General features: G+C 35.7%; 2 protein-coding genes across 2 annotated transcripts; one reads left to right on the top strand and one right to left on the bottom strand.

Annotated features, from left to right (window-relative positions):
• The first annotated feature begins 5490 nt into the window (after positions 1 to 5490).
• LOC131182030 (agamous-like MADS-box protein AGL62) lies at positions 5491 to 6745 on the top strand. Its single transcript, XM_058150653.1, has 3 exons — positions 5491 to 5557; positions 5798 to 6123; positions 6413 to 6745. The coding sequence occupies exons 1-3, from the start codon at positions 5491 to 5493 to the stop codon at positions 6743 to 6745; spliced, it is 726 nt and encodes a 241-aa protein (XP_058006636.1).
• A 2335-nt stretch (positions 6746 to 9080) lies between these two features.
• On the bottom strand, positions 9081 to 21909 carry LOC110656456 (protein PELPK1). The gene is made up of 3 exons (XM_058150652.1): positions 21603 to 21909; positions 19856 to 20116; positions 9081 to 9355 (listed from the first exon to the last, which is right to left on the bottom strand). Exons 1-3 carry the CDS (start codon positions 21907 to 21909, stop codon positions 9081 to 9083), a joined length of 843 nt encoding a protein of 280 aa, XP_058006635.1.
• Positions 21910 to 22340: the final 431 nt, after the last annotated feature.

Below are 22340 nucleotides of genomic sequence, written 5' to 3'. Positions count from 1 at the left end.
ATGTTAGCTAAAAAATATAACCATGAGATATCCATTCATCAAGTGAAATTTCAAAGTAGCATATCAAAAGCAAGTGAGCAAAGCATTGAGGATTCAAAATAAAATAAAAAAAAATGTACTTATAAGCAACTAAAAAAAAAATACTGAATAAGCAAATGTTTCAAATAAAAGAAAAACAACACAAGCAAAATATTAACTAAATAAGTCGCTAAAAACACTAATTAATTAAGCAACTAAAATAAAAACATAAAGTATGTAAACTGAAACTAAAGTCACGAATGATAACTCCTTTGCCCTTGCCATCGAGTGGAGGTGGCGGTGCTTTTGGTGGTTGCTGTGGAGAAATGATGCTCAGAATGAGTGCTTGGTTAGTTTCTATCTGCTCCAGCTTAGCTCGCATGGCTTTCAACTCATCTTGCATTTCAGCACTCCTGAAGACTTCCCTTGGTGCTTTACAGTTGATTTCGGGATTCCAATGAGAGCACCAGGTACAGCAGAAGCAGGCTGCTGGGTGGATTGCAGTTGTGTGGTGAGTTCAGGTTCCTTTCTTTTCATGCCGCTTGTGGTTTTTTGTGGCTTGATATTTTTGGCTTTCTTCTTCTTCTAGTATGTAACAAGAGTTGGGGAAGAAGCAGCATTACCAAAATGGGCTACTGGCGCGTCAGTATCCATGGAGTGGGTGGGTAGAGGTTGTGGCGCTGGGTGTGACGAATGGAGAGGAGAGTTTTCAAAGGAGAGAGGGAAATCGGCCATGGTAGAGAATAGCAATAGGGAATAAAATAAAAGAAGTTAATAATGGAGAAGAAGAATGGGAAGAAGGACAAGAAATAATAGAAAAATGGTGGTCGTGGATGGTGGTGCGAAGAAGAAGGAAGTGGTGGCGGGCTTTGCGAGCCAAAGAAGAAGAAGGAAGTTTTTGTGAGATTGGGTTAATGGGATAGGGTTATGGGCTTTTTGGGTATAAGTTTGGTGAAATGGGCTATGGGCCATGGGCTAGGGTTAGTTAGTTAGTGGGTTTTGGGTTTTTGAAATAAACATAGGTTAGTGGGCTTTTGGGCTAAAAATAAATGTGTTTGTGGATTTTAAAATATAAAATTGGTGAGCTTTATTTTGATAAATATGGGTAGGGCCTTAAAATTAAAGGTGAAAAGGGCTTAGAAATTAGGTGGGATGAAGGGTTTGGACATGGGCCCATTCTAGTGAATTGGGTTGTCAATCTATAAAACCCAATAAACAATACAAGTTAGAACACAAGGATATAAGTTGTGCCGGAAGTTATGCAACTTTCTATCCAAAATTGCGCCCAGTGAACATAAGCTGCGACATAAGCCAAAATCGATTGTGCCGTAGGTTGTTGAACTTTCTGTCCAAATTAGTGTCCAGCGAACATAAGCTACGACACAAACCAAAATTGGTTGTGTCGCAGGTTGTTTAACTTTCTGTCCAAATTTGACAAAGTTGCACAGTACTTGAAAAATTGAGACAAATTAAATTTCAAGTGATCAGACCTTCGTAAAATGAGTTCTAATTGCTCAACTTGCTGTATTCATCAAACACTCATTAAAAATTTACAAAGCACCAATTCACACATCCACATTCAAATAATTTTCTTTTTAAACCAAGATGACAAAGTTTATAAAAACTCCCTCTTAAGATCAACAAAACGAGCAATGAGTCTTGCAAAATTAACCAGCAAATATTCAGCTATAGAAAGATGAAAAGTACAAAGGAACAAATTTAAAACTAAAATTTAAAGCTGAAATTTAAAACTAGAACTAAAATAGAATGACAAATGCTCATTTGCTTGCAATGAATTGTATCCCATCTGCACAAGAAAATTAGAACAATGTCAAACTCTGAATAAAGAGTATAGAAAAACTTAAAACAAATATATGAAAGAAATAAAGAATAAAAAAAAATTGTAGGTTATGCCTAGAAATGCTAAGTTTAGGTCTTTAGCTTGACCTTACTCAACTAAAGTTTCATGGAGAATGAGAAAGATAGCAGGTTGCTATCTTCTCAATTGGCTCACCAACTAAATAATGCCTCAACCTTTGCCCATTTACTTTGAAATTACCGGATTTTTCACCAAAAATTTCCACTGCACCATGAGGGAAAACTTTCACAACTTTAAATGGTCCTGACCATCTTGATTTTAATTTTCCTAGAAAAAAATTTCAACCTTGAATTGAATAAGAGCACCAAATCTCTTTCTTTAAAGTCCCTTTTCTTTATATGCTTATCATGCCATTTTTTATTCTTTCTTTACAGATCCTAACATTTTCATAAGCATCAAGTCTCAATTCTTCTAACTCATCAAGTTGCAACAACCTTTTTTGTCCACCAGCTTGAAAATCAAAATTGATTGCTCTTATGGCCCAACAAGCTTTATGTTCTAACTCTATAGGCAAATGGCATGATTTCTCAAAAACTAACCCATAAGATGTAGTTCCTATGGGAGTTTTAAAGGCTGTTCTATATGCCCAAAGAGTGTCATCTAACTTAAGGGACCAATCTTTTCTAGACTTGCTGACAGTTTTCTCTAAGATTTGCTTAACTACTTGGCCATTTGTTTGAGGGTGATATGGTGTAGCAATCCTATGCTTTACCCCATACTTTCTCATCAAATTTTCAAATTGGTGATTGCAAAAATGGCTACCACCATCACTGATTATGGCACGTGGGGCACCAAATCTGGTCAAAATAAATTTTTACAGAAATTTTATCACAACTTTTGCATCATTGGTAGGTGTACCAATAGCTTCTACCCATTTAGATACATAGTCCACCCCTACCAAGATATATTTATTCCTATATGAGGATGGAAATGGCCCCATGAAATCAATTCCTCACACATCAAACAATTCAACTTCTAATATGGATTGTTGGGCCATCTCATCTCTCTTAGAAATATTGCCTACCCTTTGACACCTATTGATGCATACATTTTGCATAATCATTTAGATTTAAATTCATAGCTATTTTATTTGATTATTAGTCACTTTTAGCTAATTTCATTAGTTATTTAGTTAGTTTTTCATAATTGTCAATTTTAGATTAATTTGTAAATTCTACTTTGTTTTGTAGGAAAAATGGTGTTTTTGGAAGGACTGAAGAGAAATTTTGCCACTGAGGAGTGACTTCTACAGCCAAAGATGTCAAAAACAAGTTTTCAAGCTGAAATATGCATTGACCAAACTGTGCATAACTTGCCGCATAAGCTATGCAGATCTGCATAAGGAGAAATATCACTGTTCCAGAACCAGCCGAAATGTGCATAAGGAGACTGCATAGCTTATGCACATTCTCGCCTCCCTTATGCACCTTCACGGAATTGTGCATAACCTATGCACCAAGTCATGCAGTTTCGCATAAGTGACTCAGAACCAGCCGAAAACTGCATAAGGGACTGCATAACTTATGCAGTCCACTTATGCAGTCCCATAAAGAGTTCATTAATGAGCTGGCAGGAGATTCCCTCAAATAATTCCTCCTAGAACATACCATTTTAGGGCTCCATGTCAGAAAAATGCTATAAATAGTCTCATTATCCCATTTTAGAGAAGGGAGACAAGAGAGGCAAGGGAGCAGAAAAGGAAAGGAGGGGCTGAGCAGAATTTGAAGAGTCACTTCCACCTTCCACACCATTTTCAACCAAGATTTGCAGATTTCTTTCTTTCCTTACATTTTTCTACATTTCTAGTGTTTAATTTCTTACTTCTTAGCTTAGATTAAAGCTTTATTTCCATTTAAACTCATTATATCTTGTAAGCATTATGGATAGTGAGTAGTTTACTTTTGATTCTGGAGTAAGGGTTGTAATATTTGAGATATTTTGTGGATTTTGATTGGGTAATCCATATTTTGTGGTCTTAATGAGTTTTATTCATTTCTTGTATGCTTAATGACATGCTTAGTGTAGGATCCCATTAAGTGATGTTCTTAATCCATGGTTGAAGCACCGAAAGGAGAAGGCCTTGTGATAGATAATCAAGAAATTGGACTTAATTAACTTAGACCTAGAAATAGGCTAAGGATTAAGAGGATTCACAGATTAATTAAAGAACTTAATGGGTCTTAATTAATTCTAACTCCACGAAAGTAGGATTAGTTTGATTAAGGCACTCTTTGTCTCACTCGAAAGGGAATTCAAAGGATTTAAGAATTAATCTCCTTAAAACCCATAAGTTTCATAAGATTGGATAACCAATTTAAAATCCCAAAATAGCTCGAATATGAAATCCCGAACTCCGGAATCGCCTTTTTACCATTGTTAATTTTCAATTGAATTTAATTGCTTGCCATTTTCAATATTGCCATATTTGAACTTGCTTATTTCAATTTGATGCAATTTTAGTTTAATGCAATACATTGTTGAATAGAATATTGATTTTGCACATATAGATTTCACGCTCCATTACCCATCAATTCATTACTTTAATTTCATAAATACTTCGATTTAGTCAACTTTTATATCAAAAATTCAATCATTAACACGACTCCTCGTGGAATCGATATCTTTTCTCTACTACTTGTACGACCCGTGCACTTGCGGTAAGGACGCATCACCTATCACACTTGCTTATAAAGTCTCTCACATGTTTAAACATATTAGGCCACTAGAAACCTGATGTGAAGACTTTTCAATAGTTTTTGAGACACTACAATTACCACCATACTCAGAGGAATGGCAATGGTAAATAATATTATTTATTTCTTTCTCTGGTATACATCTCCTAATTATTCCATCATTACATCTCCTAAACAAAAGAGGCTCTTTCCAAGAATAAAATTTAACATCGTGTAAGAATCTTTTCTTCTGGTATGCAAATTAATATAATAACTAAAATTTTTGTCAATATATAAAGAATATATAAAGAAGATAAATAATTTAACTAATTAAAGTTTATTTAATTTAAGTTAAATAAAAATTAGAAGTAAAAAAGTTTAAATTATTACCGTACAATGCGCGAATGTATGACTAGTATTAACATAATTAATTCAAGTTATATATGTATATATATCATTTGAGGTTAACTCATTAATATACGATCATCATACTCCAGTTTTTTTAATGGAAAATTTTTTTATTCATGTGTTGTCTTGATGTATCTTAATTTTACTGATTTGAAACGCGGCATCATATATATTATGATATAGTATATCAAGATTATAGAATAATTTTTCCTAATTATAGTAAATTAATTATTAAAAATGTAAGCAAAAATTACCATCTGAATGCAAGGTCAAGAAAAAGGTTTATATATGGAGAAATATGATGAATTTAATTGCTGTTTTCAATGGTTAATTACACCTAAATGACATCACGAACACAAATGCTAAGCATTTTGTCGAAGCAAATTCTTCATTGCATCTGGTTAAGAGGGTAAGTAACTCATGAAGTCTATACCAAATTTACGAATCATACACTTGTTGGTCATAACTGGATACACCTACACCACCTTATCTTCATCCAATGAAATAACACCTATGCATAGCCAATCTTCACTGTATCTTGCTGTTAGTGATGAATTGGCAAATGATGTAAAGAATGAGAGTAGCTTTATTTGTTTATTACTCATTATTTTTATACCAAATATGTTATTTTTCTGGAGATTCTGGGATTGCCAAAACTAGTAAAATAATAAATGCAAGAAGAGTACAAAGAATTATCACCAAGAACACAGGAATATGGACAGTGATTCTGCATGTCAAATCTAGAATAGATGATCCTATAAATGCTGATTCATTTCCCTGCTTTGCATACTATTCCAAGAAATCTTTTCACTTTGATTAGCAGCCATATCAAGAAAGAGCAAGGGTCGCCAAAAATTGGATATGGTGAAAATACCTAGAGAGAGTAACCTTTTGGTTACCTTCTCCAAACGTAGGTATGGCATTTTTAAGAAAGCTAGCGAACTTACCACTCTTTGTGGTGCTGAAGTCACCGTTATAATCTTCTCCCCTAGCATGAAGGTCTTCTCCTTTGGTCACCCTTCTGTTGAAGCGGTCATCGATCGTTTTCTAGCTGGAAACCCTCCCCAACCTTCGTCGTGTGCTCTACAAATTATCGAAGCTCACCGGAATGCCAGGGTCCGGGAGCTCAATATGCAGCTCACTCAGGTACTAATATTGGCCTAAACTTATAAAGAAAAATCTTTTCTCCGTAAGCATTTAAACCCTCTCTTTGCAGAGATGGTGACTTTGGTATAACGGTATAGTTACTCCATTTATGACTTAGACATCACAGTTCAGAGACAAAAACAGCGTTTCTGCAAATAAGGATAAGACTGCATACAAGTGTGGGATGTTTTGTGCATGAGTCACTTTTTTCTGCATTAAAAGACTGGCACTCGGCTATGTATAGTGCTAGTATTAGCCACTAATCCAAACTATTATAATGATGCACTAGGTTATGAACCAATTGGAAATGGAGAAGAAGCGAGGTGAGGAGCTTGACAAAATGAGGAAAGTTGGCGCGGAACAGCGCTGGTGGGAGTCTTCTATAGAGGAACTAGACGTGCCAAGGCTTGAGCAGCTTAAGGCAGCTTTAGAGGTGCTCAGGCAAAATGTGGCAAAACTAGATGATCGGCTTCTGATTCAATCCACAAATCATCCTTACTTCTATAATTCAAAACTTGAAACTGAAGCTTTTCCTTTTAATCTAAGGAATGAAGGGTTCAACACAAACATGATGCCTTATAACTTTGATCTTGGATTTCCAAGCGGAAGTGGGTTCTTTTAATTACACTTATTATAGATTCAAGACACAATATGTATAGTGAAACCTATATATAAAATAGGCGTTGCTCACATATTTGCGTCAAAGCAAATTGTTCCTTTTACAGTGGTTTAATAATTGGATTGTTGAAATTGGAATCCTTAACTAGCCACAGATCAGTGTGTGTTTGTTTTTTCTTTTTTTTTTTTTTTTTTTTTTTAAGAACCACAGTGTTTGGTTATTTCATTATTATCATGTATAATTTTTAGGTTGGTTTGTGCATTTGTGCGTTTGATAGGAATGACCACAGTGATTTTAATAAAATTTGCTCAGACATGTTTAGCTTAACTAGATATGGGAATTAAGTTTGCAGAATATAGAATTAGAGATTTCATTTTCCATTGGAAAATTGAAGAGAATTCTAGACCTAATTAACAATTCACCATTAAAGTTTATAAATATGTCAACGTGTGCACTTTTATATATAGCATTATTAATTTTCTTAAAAAATCATTAAAGAGTACATCCATTTGTAAAATAGAAATTTTTTGTTCATACCAAATTTATATACTCATTAATAATTGACGTATCATTAAAAGAGGAAGTCGCTACTTTTATTACATGTTCTTGCTTTTGGTATTCTTTATAAAACTTGGAGCATAAATTCAGATTCTGTACTGATCCATAGAAGCCGCAACCATTAGCGTATAGTGGTTGTTCCATGTTGTGTTATGACTCCATTCTTTCTTTCTTTCTTTCTTTCTCCCTTCTGTCTTGATGATGTTGATTTTGGGATTTTGTGGGGAAATATATATATATATATATATATGGGGAGTGAGTTTGTGTTTGATTTCACAATCTTTTTGGGATTCCAAGTACAATTGGATTTGAAAGAGGATGCAACTCTTGGAATAATTTTTTTTTAAGGGTATTTAATTTAATTTATAAATTTTGATAAACATATTATTTGTAGATTGCAGTTACTTTTTCAGTTATTTCTCATTCATTTATAATTGAGTTGATTTAAAATTTTATTTAGACCATATTATCTTTTATAAAATTTATTAATTATAAGATTTTTGCCTTTAAATTAATTTTCTTGTATGACTAAATCCTTTAAAATTATAAGAAATAATAGATAAAAATATGAAAAATTTACAATTTAATCTATGGATTTTATTTTATATTACACTTTAGTCTCTAAATTTTAAAAAATTAATTATTTATTCCTAGGTTTGCACTATATTACACTTTAGTATCTGAATTTTAAAAAATTAATTATTTAGCCTGTAAATTTTGTATTATATTACACTTTAGTCCCTATAATTTTAATATATAAAACAATTTAATTCTTCTATCAATGAATGAAATTTTTGTAAATATTAAAATCAAATGGACTAAATTATTCTATATATTAAAATTATAGGGACTAAATAATTTATTTCTCAAAATTTAGGGACTCAAGTGTAATATATTGCAAAACTCAGAGACTAAATAGTTAATTTTTCAAAATTTAGAGGCTAAAGTGTAATATAGGGAAAATTTCAGGGACTAAATTGTAAATTTTCTTGAAAATATTATAAATAATAATTAAATTAGTTATAACGTTAATCTCGTATGATAAAAAAATGTATATATATAAAAACAATTATATTTTTAAAAAATATAATCTTACTGAATTCCTTATTAATTGAATTTTAATTTACTAATTAGATATTAGATTTGATATCAGTAAAATCAAATCGACAAATTTGATTTTGTTGAAGAATTATTAAAACATTCTCTAATTTTTAAAATTATATAAAAATATAATTTATTCAAACTTTTCGCCATGCTTGTAAAATTTTTCTACTTTAAGAGAGATAAAATCCTACTTAATATAGAAAAATAAGATTTATTTATATAATTATTTTTCAAAATGGAGTGTGTGCATATACCTTGAATTCTTATTATGATTTTCTATTGATCTGTTTTCAGCATTCATATCAAATAATGATGGCGGCCCAAAGAAGCAGCAAACGAAACATTCATGGTAATTGAGATTTAGATAAGAAGCCACAGTTCACTCTACAGTAATAGAAATTCTATGATAAATTCAGTAGAAAATAGCAGAAAATACAAATGGCCCTCCAGTATATAACCACGCTCAGATAGAAACAGCACTCCAACTAGTAGAAAATACGAACTTCAACAGAACCAACACTCAAGAAATTGAAACAACATGTGTATATATATTTATATACATGAACCAGACCCTCAAGATGCAACACTCTCAGGTCTGATATCGTATATGACACTGGAAATGTAGAAAAGTAATCAGAAAATAAAATATTGAAGCATAAATGGTATGGCTATTAATTTAAGGACTAGTAGTTGACTGAGGTGGTGTGACGTCCTTGGGAAGAGTTGGTATGGTAGGCAATGTGGGCTTGGGCAGCTCATCAGGAAGATGGGGAAAAGGTGGCAATTCAGGTTTTGGCAGAGTGGGAATTTCAGGTTTTGGCAAGGTTGGAACTTCAGGCAATGGTGGAAGCTCAACATTAGGCAGTGGTGGCAGCTCAGGCAACTCAGGTTTAGGAAGCTCAGGTACCTCAGGCAATGTTGTCTCCAGGAGATGACGCGCCTCTACCCTGACTGTGTGGCAGTTCATCAGGCAAATCAGCAACAGTGGAAATATGAAGAATGAGGCATGAATTTTGGCCATAACTTGGAGCAGAGACAAGGACTACTTTAAAAGGTATAAAGAGCTTGCAGCAACTGCTAAATGTTGAAATCTGTATTGAGTCTTGTTTGTGTTAATTTTGCACTTGTGCTGGGCTTTTATAGGGATATTGGGAAGTGGAAAAATTGGGGAGTTTCAAGTTTGAGTAGGTAGGTAAGCTTGTATGCAGGCAGTTCAACTTCTCACCTGTAAAACTTCCATGTTGGATATAGAAAGTTATCTATTTGACATGTTCTTGTTTTCTATCTATTTATGTGGAGATTTGTTCGCTATTTTCCTGTTTGCTGCAACCAAACGAAGCATTAAACGTATCCATTAGTTTAACTAAACAAGAGGGAAGATTATATTCCAAGCTAAACTATTACAAATATGGAAGCTAGGCTAGCTAGCTGTTGCTTCTTGTTCCATATATATGTCAAACTTACATATCTTGTAAGTACATGTACGTCTCTTGGGAAATTTAATTAATAGGAACTCTAACTTTAAAATTGGGTGTTTTTATTAATATGCATGGTAAGCTTATCTCATAAAACAACAACATCTAAATCTTAACTCCAAATTAATTGGAATCAGCTATATGAATCAGCTTGTTTGGTCATTCAACTTTGTTATCACTATGTCTGTTATTTGATAAAAAAAATAATAATAAATAAAAAATGGCAAATCCTTCTTAGTAATTGGCAAAAAAATTTTATTGGATAACATTGCCCTTTGATAACATTGTGTAAATATTAAATGATGCTAAGTTTATTGGATAAGCACCTTTATTTATTTTGATGTCTTTCATATTCTTAATATTTGATTTCATTGTTGGTTTCTTAAAATAATTGTGTTATATTTTTTAAAATTGACATGGATTATGCATATGTTAGTGTCGACACCATATTTTGGCCGATCCCCCGAAATTAATAAACTTTGAAGCTGATCCCCAACACAGTCCCCTTTGCCAACCGACCACACTTCCGATCTCCCCTCAAAAGGAATTTAATTAATACCAAGTCTCCAGGTCATTTAAAGCCTCACTGATCCCTCAAACCAATTCTCGAGTCCCCTGATTATTTAATCATATTTCCGATCTTTCTTGTCAAATAAGATTGAACCAACATAAGGCCTTCGTACCACTAGTCTTGTTGCCAGTCTCTCACTTAAAAATTTAAGAATGATAAAGGTTTCGCCTCGGTTTAAAGATGATTCCAATCTTAAGTGTTCAAAGCCAAATTTCTAATTTTAATTAAGTCCCGCTTCGTAACTGATCTCATGCATATTGTGTTTTCCGATCTCCTATACTTAGATTAACAATCACTTTCAGTTGTCATTCTAATATGTTCAAACAATCAAGTGCTTACGCAATTTAGAAATTTTCCGATTACAATCAATCATTGAACAAAAGGGGAACTTTCATTTCATTTCATTTCAAAATTTATACAAGTCATTGGTGAGGATCGCCCCATGGAACTACATGTTGTTCATTTTCTCTCTCACCTTCAGCCTCCTCTTCGCTATCCTCACCTTCGTCCTCGGGAGCCCGGTTGGCCATCCAGGAGAAGTCCTCCTCAGGATAACGCTTTTTGAGCTCAGCCAGGAGATCTCTATGAGCATTCACATAAGCGCCGGCCACTCCGGTTACCATTTCTTCTTCTTTCGCCTTGAGCTCCTCAGCAAGATGAGCGAGCTGAGCAGCTTCATCAGCTCGGAGTGCCTGAACTCCCTCAAGAACACGATCTCGCTCGGCCAGAACATGAGCTTGCTCGGCCAGCTTGTCCTCATAGAACTTCATTCGTCCCTCAATTTGAGATATGTAGTCCTGAGCGGACGAAAGTTGAGATCGGAGAGAAGACACCTCATGACTCATCCTCTTTACTTCCTTACCCAGGCGATGAGCCTTCTCCCGGACCATGTGCTGGTTCACCAAACACTCCACATTCAGGCTCATAGATCTGGTCAAGATATCATCAAGGTTATCCGGAGACAGCCTATCCCGATCTTCTCGAAGACAGATGGAGGACGCTAAGACCTTGGCGAAACCAGGGTTTTCTCGAACCGTGCGATTCTTCTCCAGTGAGTGGATCAGCACTTGAGCACCGCGGGAAAGAGGTCTCACAGTAGTTTGAGAAGGACCCCCTTCCGCACTTGGAGCGACTGGAGGAAGTGGAGGCGGCTCTTCTCGACGAGGAGGAGATCAGACCACTTCTATGACCGGAAGCCCAGAAGGTTGAGACGAGCCTTCCTGTATTTCCCCGGGCTCATGACCAGGTGTTTGAAGCAGCTCGGAACGCTTCATCTCCCGTACCTTCCGGGAGATCTCTCTCTTCCGCTTCCGGCTCTCCTTAGAAGCTTCGCCGCTTGCCATACCTGCACAAAGAAGAGGTCAGTGAGATCGCTAAGGTCTAAAGATCTGAGATATGGAAAATACCGATGCCGAGATCAGAGAGCTGAAGCCCGCGATCTTGACCGGTGACCAGCTGCATAGTCCAATGGTGTAGCTCGGTCGTCACTGCATCCAAACAAGAGAACTTCTCTCTGGACGCCTGTTCTTTCAACTCCATCACCATTGCACCCTCTTCCCTATTTAGGGCGATGTGCTTCTTAAGCAAGGGACCCTGATGCAGCCAGCTCCGAGGGAAGCCCTCAAAAGCGTTCGGAATTTTGCTCCTCAAGATGAAGAAGCGGTTCTTCCAATTCTTCAAGGAGGAAGGTAGATCGGTAAAAAGCCCACAATGGGGTTTCGCCTGGAAGAACCAATACTCATCGTCCTTTCGACGAGTTAGCCGGTGCAGTTCAGCGAACACCTTAGCCGTGGGTCGGAGCCCTTTAGCTCGGCATAGGCCTCGGAAGGCTACCAAGATCCGCCACGAGTTCGGGTGAACTTGAGCGATGCACACTTGGTGATATTTCAAAACTTCTTTGAAGAAATCATCCAAAGGGAACCGCAGACCGGCCTTTAATTATTCTTCATAGACCACGATCATATCGTTCCCCTCGAAGAAGTGATCGGCACGAAGATCGCCGTGACACTTAATCAATTCGTAGGAATCAGGCCGGATGTTGTACTCTTGGCTGAACGACTGCAGATCGGTTTCTTGCAAGATTGATGGCAGCTCGTCCATGGGAAGATTTTCCCTCCCCGAAGAAGGCACATGCCTTGATGGTGCTGGTTGTCCCCGAGCTGGAACGGAGACCCTAGGAAGTTCAGGTTGCGTGCTTGGTCCGACCACCTCTACATCATCGGACGACCACGAGAACTGAATGGAAGGGGGGCTTACTGCTCTCTGACCCTCGGCACCGCTCATTTTCAAAGGAAACAGAAAATTTAAACTAAAAGAAAGATCAAAACCCTTACCGGAGCTTGATCGGTGTCGGAGGAACTTGAGAAAATGAGAGAATTTGGAAGTTGTTTGCGAGAGACAGAAAATGACATAAAGGAGCAACTGGCTAACCCCACCCCTATTTATACTCGTTCGAGCATTTAATGCTCACGATGTTCCAGGTAGTGCATCGGATAGCGGGACTCGCTAGCTGTTCTGACACGTCTCACGAATATTCCAGAGATTCCATAAAGAGATCAGTTAACTATAGAGCGGCAGATTAAGGTGTTTTACGGATCGGATAAGTGTCATTCAAATTAAGAGTCGGATCGGATAAATACTTCAGAGATCGAAAAATAATCAATGCAATAATAATAAAACAACAGTTGTCAAAATAAATTTTATTTCCGAAAAGATCTGATTACATCTTTGGGCGATTTCTGGAGATCGGATTACATTAAAGGTCTGACGACATCATAAGGGCGATCTTTAGAGACCGGCGGAACATCCTATCTAAAAGGCCTATCTCAAAGCCTAGTCTCGTGGCTGAGTCAAAAGATGTGTTTGACCAGGAGACCGGCTGGGGAGACTATGACTCTCATGAGAATGAGAGAGGTCGTCATCAAAGTTACCGCTCGAAACCGAGCCGCTATCGGAACACCCAGTGTGAAGAGGAGCCAGATGAACACCAAAGAGCAGTCACCGGTGTTGAGGGGAATATTAGCAGTCTTCTTGCCCGAAACCAGTTCGCCGATTATATCGGGCGAACAATTCGAGATCGGCATGATCGGGTTCCTCGATCCAGATCGGTTAATTATTCCAGTTCTCTCACTGTCATCAGATAAGGTCATCATAATTTTTCGATCACTGGGATCGTAAATTTTCAGGCAAGGAACAAAGAGGACAACCGGAAAAAGATTAAAGGCGGTCAATTTGTCCGGGATTATTGCCGGAGCAGCTGGAACAAGGAAAATGAAGAGAATAAGGGAGAAAGTCAAGTGAGGTAGGGCTTCCCGGTTGAAGGTATATATAGGAAAATTTGAGCATTTATTGTAAGCAGAAAACGAAGCGGACGCCTCGAGAATTGAGGGAAATAAATGCTTTGACTGGACCGAACCCTATAAAAAGGAAGACTGGTGTGGTAAAGATCGGTAGAAGGGAGACCGGCATGAAAGATCGGAAGAGAGTGTGTCAGGAGAAATCGGAAGAGAGGAACCCGGTATGAGAGATCGAAAAAGGATCACATTGGAAAGACCGGAAAGGAGGGGAGCTCGGAAGACAAAGAGAATAAGACAGCTCCTGCCGATTATCGTCATAATCAGAGCCGAGATAGTTAAAACGTTGCAGGTGAAATCTCAACCGCACGCCCCAGAATCGCCCGCACTACTGACATGTGCCAGAGTACGTCAGGACAGCGCTATACATCCTAATCTCCACCGTTGATCTTACTTGTAAGGACGAGCTCGGAGCCCTCAAATCGAAGAAGAAGGCACATTTGAGATTGTGAAATTTAATATGGGAACTACTGATATGGGGTATAAACACCTTGTAAATTTTCAGGAATTTCTGGGTTTATTTGCTATGTGAACATAATTTGATCGAATTACGCAAAATATTGGTTCAGTGACAAGCGATATCAAACAACCCCAAAATTTACACCCAACGTCTTAAACACACCCAAATAATGCAGTGCGATTTGAGCCAAATTGGTAAGCCGAACTCAATGAACCAGATAATCTCTCATGCTTAATATCAAAATGAAGGAAGCAAAATGGATGGCTAGAATAATCGCTTTAGCTTGATTAACCCAAAACCCTAAGACAAACCCAACAAAACAAATTTTTAAACAAACAGGTCCAACTAAACCCCAAGAGCCAAACAGCAAATATGAAGAAGGTAAGAAACACAAAGAATAAAAAGCAAATAGAGAATCTACCTTGTTTGGATGTCCCTTTGCTCTGATACCTATTTTTGATGATATATTGGTTTACAGTAGAGGCATGAATGAACATATGCATCATTTAAGGGCTGTATTCGATGTGTTAAGAAAGGAAAAATTATATGCTAACTTGAAGAAATGTTCATTTTGCATGGAAAAGGTTGTCTTTTTAGGATTTGTCATTAGTGCTAATGGTGTTGAAGTTGATGATGAAAAAATTAGAGCTATTAGAGATTGGCCCATTCCAAAGACTGCATCTGAAGTACGTAGTTTTCATGGACTAGCTAGTTTCTATAGAAGATTTATTAAGAATTTCAGTACCATTGCAGCACCATTGAATGATCTTGTAAAAAAGAATGTTAATTTTGTTTGGGAACAGAAACAAGATGATGCTTTTCACAAAATTAAAGAGATGTTATGTTCCGCTCCTGTGCTGGCTTTACCTGATTTTTGTAAAACTTTTGAGATTGAGTGTGACGCATCAGTTTTGGTATCAGAGCAAAGGGACATCCAAACAAGGTAGATTCTCTATTTGCTTTTTATTCTTTGTGTTTCTTACCTTCTTCATATTTGCTGTTTGGCTCTTGGGGTTTAGTTGGACCTGTTTGTTTAAAAATTTGTTTTGTTGGGTTTGTCTTAGGGTTTTGGGTTAATCAAGCTAAAGCGATTATTCTAGCCATCCATTTTGCTTCCTTTATTTTGATATTAAGCATGAGAGATTATCTGGTTCATTGAGTTCGGCTTACCAATTTGGCCTGGCTCGCACCAGCATTATTTGGGTGTGTTTAAGACGTTGGGTGTAAATTTTGGGGTTGTTTGATATCGTTTGCTCTTTGAACCAATATTTTGCAGCAGACAGATCAAATTATGTTCACATAGCAAATAGACCCAGAAATTCCTGAAAATTTACAAGGTGTTTATACCCCATATCAGTAGTTCCCATATTAAATTTCAGCTTTAAATTCATCCGTTTGTGTGGGGAACCAAAATTTTGCGGCAGAATCGATCAAAATAAGTTCACATAGGAAATATACCCAGAAATTTCTGAAAATTTACCAAGTGTTTATACCCCATATCAGTAGTTCCCAAATTAAATTTCAGCTTAAAATTCATCCGTTTGTGTGGAGAACCAAAATTTTGCGGCAGACCCGATCAAATTAAGTTCACATAGCAAATCAGCCCTGAAATTCCTGAAAATTTACAGGCCATTTGTGCCACATTTGAGATATTCTCAAATTAAATTTCAGCTCAAAATTTAATCGTTTGTGTGGGGAACAAAAAAATTTGCGGCAGACACGATTATATTTGATTTACATAGTAAGTCTGTCAAGAAAAGCGTGAAATTCTTGCAGCAATTAGTCAGTATTGGGTTGCATTTTCCTACTCAATTTCAGATCAAAATACACTCATTTGCTTGGTGATCCTAAATTTATGCAATTCTTGGTGTATTGTGTGAACTGCTGGTAATTGTGATAAGTTGGTGGCACACTTGAATATTAATGAGAGATTGTTTCTGCTCCTCTAGTGAGTAATTGGCTGTTGCCTTTGTTCTTGTGAAGCTCATTAACTTGCTGAGATTCTATCTTGCAAGGTTTAATGTGCATAATATTCTTGGTTTATTCATTCTCCATATGAATTAGGTCAAGAATTCCATTTCTGATATTTTCTTTGAATTACACAAAAATCTGATTGTGCTGGTTCAAAGATTCAAATTCATACATCTTGATTTGGTGCTTTCCATATTGTTCATTTAATTCTTGAATGTGGGTTTTCAAGTTACCAATTACTTGAAGGTTCACATCAGTTTTGGTATCAGAGCAAAGGGACATCCAAACAAGGTAGATTCTCTATTTGCTTTTTATTCTTTGTGTTTCTTACCTTCTTCATATTTGTTGTTTGGCTCTTGGGGTTTAGTTGGACCTGTTTGTTTAAAAATTTGTTTTGTTGGGTTTGTCTTAGGGTTTTGGGTTAATCAAGCTAAAGCGATTATTCTAGCCATCCATTTTGCTTCCTTCATTTTGATATTAAGCATGAGAGATTATCCGTTCATTGAGTTCGGCTTACCAATTTGGCTGAAATCGCACCAGCATTATTTGGGTGTGTTTAAGACGTTGGGTGTAAATTTTGGGGGTTGTTTGATATCGTTTGCCTGCTGAACCAATATTTTGCGGCAGACCCGATCAAATTATGTTCACATAGCAAATAGACCCAGAAATTCCTGAAAATTTACAAGGTGTTTATACCCCATATCAGTAGTTCCCATATGAAATTTAATTTGAGAATATCTCAAATGTGGCACAAATGGCCTGCGCCTTTCACTCCTAGCCCTCAGATCGCTCTTGACAAGAAATTTTAGGCCGTCAGATTAGAAGAGAGAAAAGGACAAATACTCCGGAAGGGATCCCAATCGTCCGTTCTGATTCTCTTTAATTCCTGAGCCCTTAGATCATGTCCTTCAAAATCTTAACCCTCCATCTCTCCCAAAACAGATCCTGACCCTTCATGGGGAGCACCCGGTTCCTATAAATACCTGCATGAAAAACTTTTCAAGGGAGGACGGAAAAAAGGATAGTAAATATAGCGGAAGGACTCTGAAACTTAATTCAGCTCGTTACTCTGCTATTTTTGAAGCTTTCATAAGAAAAACTTTTGAAACCAGTTTTCTGAAGTATTTTCTTGCAAAAGGGGATTCTTGAATACAGAAAACTCTCTATTTTCAGTTCGTTCATTATCCTGTGGTGCTCTCATTTTCAGCTCTTTGTTTTATTTAGTTCCACTCCCATTATCCAGGCTCAACCTCATTTAAACTCGGGTATTATTTCGACCCGATTGCATTTTAGCGAAGCATCCTTCTTTTCAAGGCGGACCTTAATCTTCCGATTACCAACCTGCAGTTCTATTAAGCTTTATGATTCAATACTTAGTTTAGTAGATTTGGCTCCCTACAGGTGAGTGCTCGTATTGCCATTTTATTAAGTGCTCGTTTGCATTTTTTTTCGTATTTCCTTTGTTCTTTTATATACGTAGTTCTTCTTTTTTTTAAGTTTATATTGCGCTGAAGAATACCAAAAGGTTACTCTCGGGTTTACTTCTTTATTGATCAGTCCGTTCTTTTTATTAATCTTTGTTATTTCTGAATGCAAGTCTTCTAGTCTCGAGTAATGTATAAGGGGTCGGGTAAAATGTCGGTAATCGTATCTAAAGGGTCTCTTCAAAAATAATAAAAGGTCTAAACAATGAGTCGGGAAAATAGTAAGGCCGAATCACTAGAATAATGCAAAAGATAATTGATTAAAACAACACAAGGCAGAGTAAAACCGAACTTTAAGGTAGATAAATGGGATAGATCGGGTATCAAAAGGTACTGGTAAGATGACCACACAGGAAGGTCAGAAAATTCAGTTTGGTATCTCCTGACTGGATACAAGGTACCAATCAATTAAAAGAAGCCTTATTCCGAGCCTCTGCATCTTTAAATGCCCAAAACCCTTAGTTCTAGGATTTCGTGACGGGTAGCTATAATCAAGTTTCGAGAGATCGAAAAAGTCCTTATCCGATCCCTATTAAAATAAAAGGAGATCGGAGGAGAGTTCTTATCCGGTTTCCACTTAAAATTTTAATAAATATTTAAAAGGAGATCGGAGGAGAGTTCTTATCCGGTTTCCACTTAAAATTTTAATAAATATTTAAAAGAGATCGGAAGAGAGTTCTTATCCGATTCTCAAGCTTAAAATTTTTAATAAATATTTTAAAAAAGAGATCGGAGGAGAGTTCTTATCCGATTCTCAAGCTTAAAATTTTAATAAATATTTAAAAGGAGATCGGAGGAGAGTTCTTATCCGATTTCCAAATTAAATTTCAACAAATACATAAGATAATTCCCCCTAAAATAAAATTAATACGCAACCGCAACTCACTAAGGTCGTCTCATTTACTTATGTATATGGGTAACCCGAATTAGTGAAAAATCAAACATTCCTTTCGGTCAAAAGGATTAACATTTCCATTCAAGCCCTCCTAACTATGAAGAACGCGAAGTTAAATCTGCTTACCCTCGTTGAGGGACGAGGTGGGGTGCCTAACACCTTCCCCACCCCTTCATGGACCCCGAACCTAGAATCTCTGTTTTTAAAGTGGCTTTATTCTAACTTACTTTCACAAATGGTTTTCTTTAATTTCCCTCAAAATTAAAGTGGCGACTCCTCACTTTTCCCACTTCGGTGAGTGTTCGTCCAGGCGACCGCAAAACACCTTGCGACAGTTAGGAAGGAAAATTTTAGCTAGAAACCAGTATTTTATATTGGAATATCTAATAGCATTGCTTTTTTTAGTATCTGAATATATATTGATTTTATTTTTCAATTAATTTTTTTATAAAATTAAATTTGGAGCATATACTTATTGTTAATTAGTCATTGTTTAGAGAAAATACTGTTGATTTAGTTACAGGTTACACTTATCCTATTTAAGAAGGATGGACATGACAACCAATTTTTTGACACTAAAATTAGCAATTAAATTTTTTTATTGCTAATTTTTTTATAAATTTAATTTTTATTTTATTGTAAATTTATTGCTAATTAGCATCAGAATAATTTATTGTTACTTTTTATGATTAATCTATTTATTTTTTTTATGACTCAGTATTCAGCTACTATTTTTGAAGTCAAGCTACTGTTAAGCCCATATAGAAAACTGTTTATTTTTTTTAGTGTTACTAAAATTAAAACTTCCTAATAGAATTGAAAAAACTGCCAAATTAAGATTTTTTTTCTTTCAACTAAACCAATATTTATTCCACCATTGAAATCTTTTTGTTATTTAGAAAATGTGTATCATAAAAAACAAATGAATAAGGTAATAGTGCCACAATGACATTTCAATAAAAATACAATATAATAGCTACTAATTAATCATCATGAAAATCTCAAATTATTATTACAATCATACAACCAATGTATCATAACAAGCAGCTAAAATACTCAAACCCATAAAATAAATGAAGAACAAGCTATCAGAGACTATGTGAGTCACAAGGAACTCTGCAGAAAGTAACAAAGGGAAGTAGTAGCAGTCTTCCAATATGCATATATAAATCTAGTCCAAGTTTCCAATCTCCTCCCACAAAGTGAACTGACGACCAATGAAAATATCAATGATTTAGTTACCAGGTGGTGAAGAAAGGAATGGGATGGAAGGAATTGTTAGGATAGTGGGGATTGTGGGGATGCTCGGCAATGGAGGCGAAGCAACCTTCGGAACAGTAGGCAAGCTTGGAAGTGGAGGCAGTGCAGGCTTAGGCAGAGATGGGTTTGTAGGCAAAGTGGGCTGTGGCAGAGTTGGAATACTAGGCAACGGTGGCAATGTAGGCTTTGGAAAATTTGGCACTGAAGGTGGCAATTGCTGAAGATGACGAGCAGCCAAGCCAACTTCAAATGATAAAGCAATGAAGAATGCAGCAAAGATCAAGCACTTGAAAGAAGCCAAGGTGTTGACATAGATCTTAAAGGAAATTAAAGATCTTTGTTATGTTTAGAATGTGGAAAGCAAACTCACGTTTTAGGATTGTATAGGAACTGAACCAGACTTTGGTAGGTGATGTAGTTGGGGAAAACTGTGAAACTCCTCAAGTTAGTGTTTCTGGTTGGCTAAACTTCCAGTTACAGATTGACAATTTTGTAGTTGTTGTTGGCTAGATATTGAAGTTAGAATATTCTCAAATGCAAGCAGGTCAAAATATGCAGGGAATGATCCTCAATTTTGGCCCTATACTCATTAGTATGTCCAATTCAGTTTATTTTGATGGTTTTTTTTTTTTTTTTTTTTTTATCAGATTTGCATAGAGGTTTGTATTAAAGTTCAAACAAGCCTAATTTTTAATGGGTTCGTTTGAAATAAATCATTTGTAAGAAAAAAAATTCAATTGAATTCTTACAAAATCATACTTATTAATTTAATGATACTACACTTATCATTTATGTACCTTTATTCATTTTGTTATTTTTTTATATATATTCATAGTATTTTATTTGTTGATTTCTTAGAATAATTGTGTTGTATTTACTTAAAAAATTTTTAGATTTACATAGATTATACATATATTAGGAAAAGAAAATATTGGCTAGAAACTAGTGTTGTCTATTAATTGGCATATATATCTACTTATGTTGTTTTATTTTTAGTGTCTTAATACTAATTAGTTGTTTGATAAATCTATTTTTTGTAATAGATACTTATAGTTAGTTAGTCGATTATTTAGAAGAAACTCTGTTAGTTTAGTTTCAAGTTTCACTTATCTTAATTAAGTAAATAGGTCTGACATTCAATTTTTTTACACTAAAATAAATAACGAAATTTTTCAGTAATTAATTAATTTTATGTATAAATTTATTTGTTATTTTATTGCAAATCCGTTACTTATTTTTATTGTTAAACTGTATATTTCTTTTAGTATTGTTAAAATTAAAATTTCCAATTAGAATTAAAAAAAAAAAACTACATAGTTAAAATTTTTTTTTTTCAACTAAACCAATATTTATTCACCATTAAAATTTAAGGCGTATCTTTTGTTATGTAGAAAATGGGTATCAAAAAAACAATAATGAATAAGGTAATAGCGCCATAATGACATTTAAATGAAAACGCAATACTAATAGCTGGTAGTAATCATGAAAATCTCAAATTATTACAATCATACAACAAATATACCATAACAAGCAGCTATAATGCTCAAACCCATAAAATAAATGAAGAACAAGCTATCAGAGACTATATGAGTCACAAGGGACTCTGCAGAAAGTAACAAAGGGAAGTAGTAGCAGTCTTCCACTATGCATATATAAATATAGTCCAAGTTTCCAATCTCCTCCCACAAAGTGAACTGAAGAACAACGAAAATATCAATGATTTAGTTACCAGGTGGTGGAGATAGGAATGGGATGGAAGGGATTGTTGGGATAGTGGGGATGTTCGGCAATGGAGGCAAAGTAACCGTCGGAACAGTAGGCAAGCTTGGAAGTGGAGGCAGTGTAGGCTTAGGCAGAGATGGGTTTGTAGGCAATGTGGGCTGTGGCAGAGTTGGTACAGTACTAGGCAATGGTGGCAATGTAGGCTTTGGAAAATTTGGCAATGGCAATTGCTGAAGATGACGAGCAGCTAAGCCAACATCAAATGATAAAGCAATGAAGAATGCAGCAAAGATCAAGCACTTGAAAGAAGCCATGGTGTTGATATAGATCTTAAAGGAAATTAAAGATCTTTGTTATGTTTAGAATGAGGAAAGCAAACTCAGGTTTTAGGATTATATAGGAATTGAGGTAGACTTGGTTAGGTGATGTAGTTGGGGAAAACTTTGAAACTCTTCAAGTAGGTGTTTCTGGTTAGCTAAACTTCCAAGTTACAAGTTGGCCAATGTAGTTGTAGTTGGCTAAATATTGAAGTTAGAATATAATCAAATGCAAGCAAGTCAAAATATGCAGATACATAAATGGAGCAACCATGCATGCCACCAAACAAATCATCAAAATAGCTTTTTGTTACTGCAGGTCAATCTAAACATCCTCTTGGAAATCCTTCTTGTGTAATGCGTATTTGGTTGTTTAACTATACAAATATTATATCTCTCTTTTAGTCAAGGTTTTCTGGAGAGTTCGG

This window comes from Hevea brasiliensis, chromosome 8 (genome assembly GCF_030052815.1).
Source record: "Hevea brasiliensis isolate MT/VB/25A 57/8 chromosome 8, ASM3005281v1, whole genome shotgun sequence".
In the NCBI taxonomy this organism is placed as follows: domain Eukaryota; kingdom Viridiplantae; phylum Streptophyta; class Magnoliopsida; order Malpighiales; family Euphorbiaceae; genus Hevea; species Hevea brasiliensis.
Note: the sequence above shows the minus strand (reverse complement) of the source record. Positions and strands in the feature narration are given on the sequence as shown.